Consider the following 10,501-nt stretch of genomic DNA (forward strand, 5'->3'; position numbering starts at 1 on the left):
GGTCACGAAGAAATTCGAGAACCGCTGTGTGAACGCCCTCATCGTCGGGAAATCTCTCTCTCTCTCTCTCTCTCTCTCTCTCTCTCTCTCTCTCTCTCCGAGATGTTCTTTCAGCCTGCCGAGTAGACCGAAATCTGTTGTCCCTCATATCATCATCATCAACATCAACAGCAGCAGCACCACCATTCGTGGCAGTGGCAAAAGCGGACACTGAACAAATTGGGACTTCATACGGGCGCTGACGACCGCGCAACTGAGCGCCCCACAAACCAAGCATTATCACGATCAATCTGTGTGCAATTTAGAGCCGGCCGCGGTGGTCTCGCGGTTCTAGGCGCTTCAGTCCGGCACCGTGCGACTGCTACGGTCGCAGGTTCGAATCCTGCCTCGGGCATGGATGTGTGTGATGTCCTTAGGTTAGTTAGGTTTAACTAGTTCTAAGTTCGAGGGGACTGATGACCACAGCTGTTAAGTCCCATAGTGCTCAGAGCCATTTGAACCATTTTTGCAATTCAGACGATTTTCCTAGAAGGAACGTACTGTATGGTGCACTTCAACCATGGACTATGTTTCCAGTTTCGCGCCATTTGACTCTCACACTGTGGTGCTCCAGTTATCGTACTGGAGGAGAACTGGGTGTGCAGGAGAAACGAAACCTTTACTCTCTTCTGAGAATGTGCCGCTTCTGTCACACTAACTGCACAATGGCCTTAGTACAAGACGAGACGTGTAACTTACTTTTGAAAGTCACTAAGTAAATCGGTTTTCAATGTTATAATTACAGAAGCATTTATAATAACTGTCACATCATGTTGCATTTAGTTTCTTCTCTCAACAACAGTATGTGATGCCTGAATTTCTCGTAAATTTCCGCTGCCTTCGAGTTCATTGCGTGGAATTGTTGGTGATGATAAATCGAAAAAAATAATTCGAAGTAACTTCAGGGAATCAGTAAATTTTATCCCAGGTTTTTCTTTTATTACAATAAAAATCTTTTGCGGATGTAAACTGCCTTAGTTCTTAAACGGAACTCTTGATCCTTATAACATAACTGACCTACAAATTAAAGGGGAAAGCATTTCACCAGCCACAATGCTGCTCAGATTGAATGCTCTTACTGGCTTGGAATGAGTCACTTGCTGTTACGTTGGAAATCGTCCGAACTGCTATAATGTAGAGCTGCTGTGAATGGACGCCTTGTCAGGACCACGGAGAGGCATTGTTAACACTTATGTTAAAATGGGCATCGGAATATTTATACCATTGCGCAATGTGTTACAAGACCTAATGTCTGAGCAGAAGAAGATGTGGAGGTTCCAGCGTAACGTTTTGCTGACGAGGCACGGCGTCATCCACATGGGAACTACGTCCTCGCTTCCTATTGGCTAAGCAAGGCTCCACCATGTACACTAAGGTGACAAAAGTCATGGGGTAGCGATATCCACATACACGGTTGTCGATAATTTCGCGTACCCAAGGTATAAAAGGGCAATGCACGGCAGACCTGTCATTTGTTCTCAGGTGATCAGGGGGAACTCAGCGTTAAATCTGTGCCCGTAACCAAAAAGTGTGAGCTGCTGTCTTTCACAGAAACTGAGCTAATGAGACACATTTCTCCTTTACGGAAACCCATGGTGTTCCATGTCAAGGCTTCATTCAAAACGTTGAAGAGGTTGTCCCGGTAGCCACTGTGCGAGCAGGGTATAACCAACTTGCAACAAACGATGCCTGTTGTCTTGGTTCTGAAAAAGATTGAGAAGACTAGCCTAGCTCACGGTACTTCGATAAAGCTGAAAATCTGCAGCATCGCCCCTAGTACTGATAGTAGGTTCTGAGACGATTGGAAGGCTTGAGCCATAGACTTCGAAGGTTCTATATCAAGATAGGATGTGATTTTCTAGACTTGTGCCATAATATTGGAAATCGTAGGCCCTTTAAATGGGTCAAGTGAGCACTACACACTAGGAGCTGATGTTGTGTGCTGGGTTCTCATAAGTTTGTTTTTAGCTTAGGCGACTCTCCATCCAATATAGATAATAACAGCTGTCGACACAGAGGTATTATTTTAAGACCCAAATAAATACTCAATGCACATTAAAAGATTAAAATCGTTGTGATCAACTCTCGAAGCATTTGCAATGTCGTGCCAGAGTTTGAAGAGCTTCTAAACAGCATTGGGGCTCCCACAAGTCTACATACAAAAAATGGTTCAAATGAGTCTAAGCACTATGGGACGTAACATCTGAGGTCATCAGTCCCCTAGACTTAGAACTACTTAAACGTAACTAACCTAAGGACACGACACACATCCATGTCCGAGGCAGGATTCGAACCTGCGTCCGTAGCAGCAGCGCGGTTCCGGAATGAAGCGCCTAGAACCGCTCGGTCACATAGGGCGGCAAATCTGCATACAGAAAGATGATTATGACCTGAAATTAATAGCAGATTTTTGGGGTAAATCTAAGTGTACATCGAAATGATACGCTGATAGGAAACGAAGGCGCTGTGATTTTCGCAGCAGACAAGAAACTGAAATTCATCTGGATAGAAACTGAAGTTGCATGTGAGACTGTTTGGTTGAGACAGAATTAAGACCGAGTGTTAAGTTACAATTGCATCTTCCTATCGACCACCACACTCACCTCCAGGTGCAACGCTAAAATTCAGAGAAAACCTCACTTCACTAGTACGTGCTTTCCTCAATTGCATTATAATCATCGGAAGAAACTTTAATCATTTAATGATTAACTAACATAATTATAGGTTTCTATGAGCGTGAGAAGTCATCCTGCTAAGCAATACTTCTCTGGAAACCCTCGAACAGAGAGCTGCAAAGGCTACTGATGTTCTTCATTATCTTAGCGTTATGCGCGTTTAGGTCCACTTATTTAAGATTTGGTAATTTTATTTAATTTAAATTTGTGGCCAGATGATCTTCCTATCGCATTAGTCACCTGTTACCCAAACGTGGAGGTTAATAGATGTCACCTGTCGATCAGTGGGTTAACTTTGATCTATGTGGTCGTATTTTAAGTGTTCGAGTATCGTATTGCCTGAGGCGGAATCTGGGGATTATCCAAACGCTTGTTTGAACAAACATGAGAGACGGCCTAAAACCCACACCCAGGCATCAGTGCACCAACCATGTTCGTTAATCGTCCGCTCGGATTCGATTCGGGTTTCTTTCATTTTCTAATCTCGTAAGTTAGCGCTCTGCGCGTTTCACTACACCAACAGGACGCTCCAAAGACCACTGATGGCGGCAATAGACTGACGGAAAAGGTCGCTACACCAAGACGGAGTTGTGCGACGCACACGAAAGTTGACAGACGTGTTTCGCGACAGTCGCATCAAAGGGGCGCGGCCAGCGCCACTACGAGGATGAAAATAAGGTTTGTTTTAAATAAACATTGTAATGATAGTGAGTGTTAGTTACCTCTGAGATTGAAAATGATCAACTAATGTTAGTCAAGAATGCCTTTAAGGTGAGAAAGAAGCAATTATTAACACCTCACTGAGTTTGAACGAGGTCGTGTAATGGGGCTGTGAGAAGAACGATTTGGGAGGAATGTAGCCACTGTGCACGACTGCTGGCAGTGGACGTCACGAGAATGTACGGTCGCAGGAAGACCGGGCTCCGGATGGCCATGTGCCACTGCCGAGAGGCACGAGCATTGTGAGCGGCGTGTAGCTCTGGCGGCATCGTGCTGCACCTACAACAGCAATCTCAGCAGCGGTTGGCACCGCTGCGGTATAAAACGGACTGTTAAAAGTCGGATACCGCAAGGACAGCACCGAGCCAAACGCCGTGTAGTGTGCATTCCACTGACTCCAAGCGACCGCCATTTTTGACTTCAGTGGTCTAAGCTAACGCTCAGTGGAGAGCAGGGTGAAGGTTGGTTGTGTTTTCTGATTAAAACTGGATCTGGCTCGGCGCCAGTGATGGCCGTGTGTTGATTAGGATGCTAGACACACTGTACTACACCTCTAGTTATGCTCTAGGATGCGATTTACGAAGACAGCAGGAGCACTCTGGTGGTTATCCCACGCACCCTCACTGCAAACTTCTACGTCAGTCTGGTGATTCGACCAGTTTCGCTGCCATTCATGAACAGCATTCCAGGGGACGTTTTCCAACAGGTAAGGCTTGCGCACATAACGCTGTTGTAACCCATCATGCACTACACAGTGTCGACATGTTCCTTTGCCTGCTCGATCACCAGATATGTCAAAAATTGAGCACATATGGGACGTCGTCTGACGATAACTCCAGCGTCATCCATAAGCAGCATTAACTGTTTATATATTGACCGACCTAGTGCAACAGGCATGGAACTCCGTCCCACAAACTGACATTCGGCACCTGTACAACACAATGCACACACGTTTTTATGCTTGCATTCCTCGGTTATTATTGCGCCAATATTACACAGCTGCAATGGCCTATCTCTAGCTTGCATTAACCTGTGATCACTTAAATACGACGGTTGGAGCTTAAATGGTGGCAACATGTTTGCATCTGGTACTGTCCGTCAGAGCAGTCACCAGCCTCGTGTAGAAGCCGTTGCCAGCGATGTGGAAGGCGTAGTATACCGTTAGCAGAGCTTGTTCTGTTGATGGTGCGTATGGAGCGGTCTACTGCCTGTCGGATTTCTGGAATAGTTCTGAAGCGAATGCTACCTTCATCTTCGGAGCAAATCGAAGTCACAAGGACTTAACTCCGGCGAGTATGGTGAACGGTACAGTACTTCCCAGTCCCATGGCCCAAACAGAGCAGCCAGAGCTTGCGACGTATAGGCCCGCGCATTGTCGTGCAAAACGATGGGTGGGTTGCGCAGAAACTGTCGGCGCTTCTTTCGCAGAGCTGGTCGCAGGTGATGCTCTGAAAACGAACAGTAATACTGTGCATCGACGGTCTACCGTGGAGGAACGTAATGCATCAGGATAACACCATCACAGTCGTACGCCAGAATCACCATAACTTTCACCATACTGGATCTCTGACGCACTTTCCACTTTGGCGGTGAGCCGTGGTAAAACTTGCTGTTTTGAAGAGCGCGCCGCAGCACGTAGTGTGAAGCAGTCGCCCTCCGTTTCTGGCGGTAGCGCCGCTGTGGCAATGGCAGCTTTGGTGTTTCCCTCTGGTGGGCAAGGGGAAAGGTTGCCTGTTGACGTGCATTTAAGGGGCGCTATGAACTCGCCAGTCGGTAAGTCTGGGTCAGTCTCTCGTCCCAAGGTGCTAGTCTGTCTCTCGTCCGCATTTGTTAGGCAGTTAGTATCCGTATGTCGTTCGGAGTGGTAGTATGTCTGTCGTTCAGATCAACCTTTAAAGCCGGCAAAATGAGAGTCTTTCCACTAGGCCAGTAATAGAACTCAGCGAGTGGTCGCCCGGTCGGGGCTTAGTTCCTGCATCTGAGCCTGCGCGTTAGGCCGCCAGTCTGCTCGAGTTTGCCCAGGTAATGGTCATTGACGGTTGGATCGATCGGTTGGTCGGTCGCGCACTGAGACACAAGATGACTGGTCCGTCTTGAGCGTCGGCGCATGTGAGGTCGCCACGTGAGTCCAGTGGGCCGCGGCGTATAGCGAGGCGTAGTGGCTTCGCGGTCGACACGAGAGCAACAGGAGTCAACACACGACATCGGTCTGGCCGGTGCGAGCTGCGCCACCGTGAGACGGGAGATAGGTGCACCTTCCTGCGTCCGTTGAAGCGGCTGGCAGCGGACGGTTCGGCACAGCGATTTGGGGGTGCTGCGCCAGGTCTTCTCGAGAAATCGCAGTTTATTATAAGTTAAGTGATTGGTGATATCTTGTTAGATTTACTCTGGTTAAATTCGACTTGTTTTCTTGGTGAGGTCACCAGCCGTTTTGCTTTGGGGTCGTCCCACCATTCTTCTCCGTTTGCCCACCCGCGGCAGATGGTTGTTTATAAATTGGGTGGTCCGTTTTTCCCTTGTATAGTAGGGGCGGGTTAGAGCAACCTGCGGTTCGAGTTGTTCGGTAATCTACCTATCAATCTACCATACGTTAGTAGCTGCCTCTGTCATGTTTGTCGGATTTGGTGTGTTAACGAATTTATTGCTTGAAGTGTAACGGCCTAATACCTGAAATACGTTTTGATCTTTGGAAACTCTGATATTATTGCCTATGATCTTGAGAGGCGGTATCTGTGTACTGTAGAGCATCTTAACTATTGTTTGGCCAACCTTGTAGAATTTTATATAAGATTGCATTTCATGGGCTTTTATTTAAATGATCATTATAATATATAATATAAATTTGCCACCTTTTCTTAGAAGTTAAAATCAAGTTGCACCTTCGGTGGCACCGTTAATATTTTAATTGTTAGTGTTTTGTACCATTTCCATCCCTACTACGGGGGGGGGGGGGAGGCATAGTTTGTGTGCTTGTGTAAATTGTTAAAACTCTTAGTTTAAAGTTATCTGCTTTGTTGCAGATTTGCACCAGTGTAGTCTTTCAGAGGCTGCTGTGAGCGGTCGTAACTACGGCCGTGTCAAAAGGGAGTGGGAAGGTTCTTTGCCTGAAAGCTCATACAGTCAAAACTTCTTTCTTTCTGCCTCTGAATAAATTGCAAGTTTGATATTTAGAGGGTGCTTTCTGATTATAATTTTAAATCTGTTTCTTTTAAAAAATGCTTTTAGGCACTATTAAAGTGAATAAAATTCCCATTTGTTAAAAGGAATTTGGCTATGATTTCATCAGTTACTCCCAGGTAACTACTTCATTGCTTACGTAGTGTGATTAAATGTGTTAATGTTGTTGATGAATCGCTAGTAAATAAAATAAATTCGTAAGAATATTTTTTGAAAATGAATCATGGTTCAGGCGCCGACCGATAATGCTTTGCAAAAGCAGCGCCATCTACTACAAAGCGCAAAAGTGGTGCAACTAAAACATTCATATTTCTTTACGTACTACACGAATATGTAATAAAAATGGGAGTTCCTATTTTAAAAAAACGCAGTTGGTATCCGTTTGACGTATGGCAGCGCCATCTAGCGGGCCAACCATAGCGCCATCTGGTTTCCCCCTTCAAACTGGACGAGTTTCGTTCTTTGTAGTTGTTTAGTTTGATATTTATTTCGTGAGATATTTGGCCCGGTCACTGTCAATGCACCACCCTGTATAATCGTTATATGCCAGTATTCTAGGAAGAATCACAGCTGTATTATGGGCAAATGGGAGTTCCAACCCATAAACCATTCCCAAGTAAGTAAAGGTGTTCACATTACTTTGCCTATCGCCTGGAAGGTATCTACTACAGGACTTACTTGATCGTGTGCTTCGAGAGCCATCTTCTTTCCCAACGCAGCTTCGACCATATACCCCTCCCGGATGATGAGCTTCGCCCTGATATCTACCCTTCCTGCCAACTTTAACCCCATCTTCTTGCCTCTTCCTCAGGGCTAGCTCTCCTACCCCTCTCTCCTCCCGAGCGGCTTCCTCATCCTATCCCTGTCCGTCTCTTGTGCCCCCTTTCAGTGTCTGTGCATTCCTCCCTGCCCTGTCTTTCCTCTTGATCTCCCACCCCACGTGTCTCCTGCCCCTTCGTGTACCCGCTGACGCCCCTACTCTGTTCATCCCGCCGCTTCCCCTGCTGCCCCTTGCTCTCCCCTCCTCTTCCATCCTCTCTGACCTTTCCCTCGGCAGGTTCCACCTGGCAGTTTTATTGTTCGTCGTGTGTGCTACAAGTGGGTTGTTGTGGAGTGTTTTTAATACTGTGGCCGACTGTGCATGTCCATTCAGTGTCTTCTCTGTGTTTTAAGAATGGCCAGCTGTGTTTTTTTTAACTTTCTGGTGACTTTTTTAACTGGCACCCATGAACGTCTCCATGACAGTCTATTTTTACCTCCATTTTCTCCCTTTACTCTGTTTTATGTACCCCTTTTATATCGCCTTATGTATGTAACATTTTATTCTTATTTTAGTTACCATGTCGCTCGGCTGAAGAGCGGCAGATTGTGCCGCTGACAGTCCTCCCCTGCCCATATGGGGCAGGGGGATGAAATCGCAATAAAGAAAAAAAATTCGAGAGCGTGCATGCATTCAAACATTATTGAACTCGTCTGAAACAGTTACTGGCTTCCGGTGGTAGACGGCCGTTGGCATTCGTAAGACCTGCAGTGTCGCGTGCTGCGAGGTGCTCGCCGCGGCGTGTTTATCTCGTAGCGCACGTACCGGTGAGGCCGTCGTCGCAGTAGAGGGCGCCGTCGTCGCAGTCGGCGGCGGCCTCCGCGTCGGCGTCGGCGCGCTCCCGGTCGCGCTCGCTGTCGGACAGGTTGGCGCGCAGGCGCGGCCAGTCGGTGGCGCCGGGCTGCAGCGGCTCCGGTTCGGGCTCCGGGGGCGGCTCCCGGCCGTGGCCGGGCGGCGGGGCGCGCCTCTGCGGCAGGCGCAGCAGCGGCCGCCACGCGCCCTCCGCCCGCGACCACGACAGCAGCCGCAGCGCGCACGCCGGGCCCGAGCCGTTCAGCAGCCGCAGCGCCGCCTCCACGCGCTGCCACGTCGCCTGTAACAGTCCGCACCCCGCCACGTCACCACCAGCTCGCCTCCACTCCTCTCCACTCCCACGCAGAACCACTGCCGGCAATCGCTCCTTTTTATGGGTTCCGTGCGTGCCTCAATCGGTGATGATGATGATGATTGGTTTGTGGGGCGCTCAACTGCGCGGTTTACCGAGAGAGGTGGCACAGTGGTTAAACACTGGACTCGCATACGGGAGGACGACGGTTCAGTCCCGCGTCTGGCCATCCTGATTTAGGTTTTCCGTGATTTCCCTACATCGCTTTAGGCAAATGCCGGGATGGTTCCTTTGAAAGGGCACGGCCGATTTCCTTCCCCATCCTTCCCTCACCCGAGCTTGCGCTCCGTCTCTAATGACCTCGTTGTCGACGGGACTAATCTCCTCCTCCTCCTCCTCCTCCTCCTCCTCCTCCTCCTCCCCTAATCCGATGAGACCGATGACCTCACTGTCTGGTCTCCTTCCCCAAAACAACCCAACCCAACACAACTGCGCGGTTATCAGCGCCCGGACAAATTCCCAACCTTTGCTCAGTCCAGTCTAGCCACTGTCATGAATGATATTGAAATGACGAGCACAGCACGAACACCCAGTCATCTCGAGCCAGGTGAAAGTCCCTGACCCCGCCAGAAATCGAAACCGGGACGCCGTGCTCGGGAAGCGAGAACGCGACCGCGAGACCACGAGCTGCGGACTCAGTCGGTGAAAACGGAGCCGCTATACGATCGCTTCGTTGCACGTCCGTCTATCTGACTGTTGAAAACAATTTTTCTCAGTACGTGGTTGACGCATGAAGTTGACATCTATGTCACTTCCTGAGGTCTATGGTTCATTGGCGATGTAAAAAAAAGGGAAGCTTCTAAATCAGTGCAATCAGAAGATACGGCCCTTTTTTTTCATACCCGCAAACTCATTTATCAAACTTTATAGGAGACTTCCTGTTGATCGTCAACGAAGAAAATTTGCAAAAAGTAAGGTTTCATAACACAACCGAAGGAAAAAAACATTCAAAAACCGCAGTTTTTTAAGTAAGTGCCGTATGGAAATTTAAAAGAGACGTTCTAAGTGTTGTGTACATAGTTTCGCATAATCAGCGCGTACACAACTTTCCAACTAGAGCGCGCCCCGCTAAGCAACAGCGCAGGCGCAGCGCTCGTCCATCTCTTCACTACGAGATGCCGCTGTCTTAGAGACGGACCAAATTCTGCTTCCGCCGATCTGCGTATTAATATGTCACACAGCCAATGAGATTGCTGCTAACGTAGAACCTTTCCTCCTCGCGGATCACACTCGCGCAGTGATACCTGAACGCTCGAGGTATTATAACGAGTGTACAGACCTCCGATTAGTCAGTCTGCATTAGTCTATAGTCAAGTTTCATTCTGCGCCTAATAAGATTATCATATTCCTGCACATAGCCATGAAGATAAATGTACAAACACTTTGTCAAGTATAAGAGATATGTCAGAATGAGATTAACTTTCCAGACCAAAGGAAAGTCAGATTGTCAATTGTAAATAGCCTCCAGAATCAAGTTAAGTAAGGTTTATGATTGTTATTATTTTAATAAATGTGTGTGAAAATTAATCAAGTTTTGTTTAAAGTTGGTCACTGTCAATCTGCTATTCAAAGCGTGCAAGTGGCATTTCTATCGTCTGACCTAACGACAGAAGATAAACACGCCACGATAAGACCACGAGATATATTGCTGACACTCGCCTACTTCGCTAGAGCGACAAGTCAAATAATCTGATGGAGTGTGTACCGAAGGTCTTACAGTACACACACCACACTAAGATATCTCAATAATTTTATCTTTACATGAAAGCGTGTACCTTAATCTACTTTTCTACATAATTTCCATCAATATTGAGGCACTTGTCATAACGTTGTACCAGTTTTCGAATATCCTCCTCAACGAAGTTTGCCGCCTGACTTATTTACCACTGCATCACCAGTGTTTTG

General features: G+C 47.5%; 1 protein-coding gene across 1 annotated transcript in view; it reads right to left on the minus strand.

The window, feature by feature from the left end:
* Positions 1-8,230, minus strand: part of LOC126335775 (retinal guanylyl cyclase 2) — a gene marked incomplete at its 5' end in the record, with an annotated part of 576,657 nt that extends 568,427 nt beyond the window's left edge. The window contains one exon of the mRNA XM_049999236.1: positions 8,197-8,230. Within this exon, the coding sequence (XP_049855193.1) occupies positions 8,197-8,230 (34 nt within the window). The remainder of the gene's footprint in view (positions 1-8,196) is intronic.
* Between the last annotated feature and the right edge of the window lie 2,271 nt (positions 8,231-10,501).

Source organism: Schistocerca gregaria, chromosome 2 (genome assembly GCF_023897955.1).
Source record: "Schistocerca gregaria isolate iqSchGreg1 chromosome 2, iqSchGreg1.2, whole genome shotgun sequence".
In the NCBI taxonomy this organism is placed as follows: domain Eukaryota; kingdom Metazoa; phylum Arthropoda; class Insecta; order Orthoptera; family Acrididae; genus Schistocerca; species Schistocerca gregaria.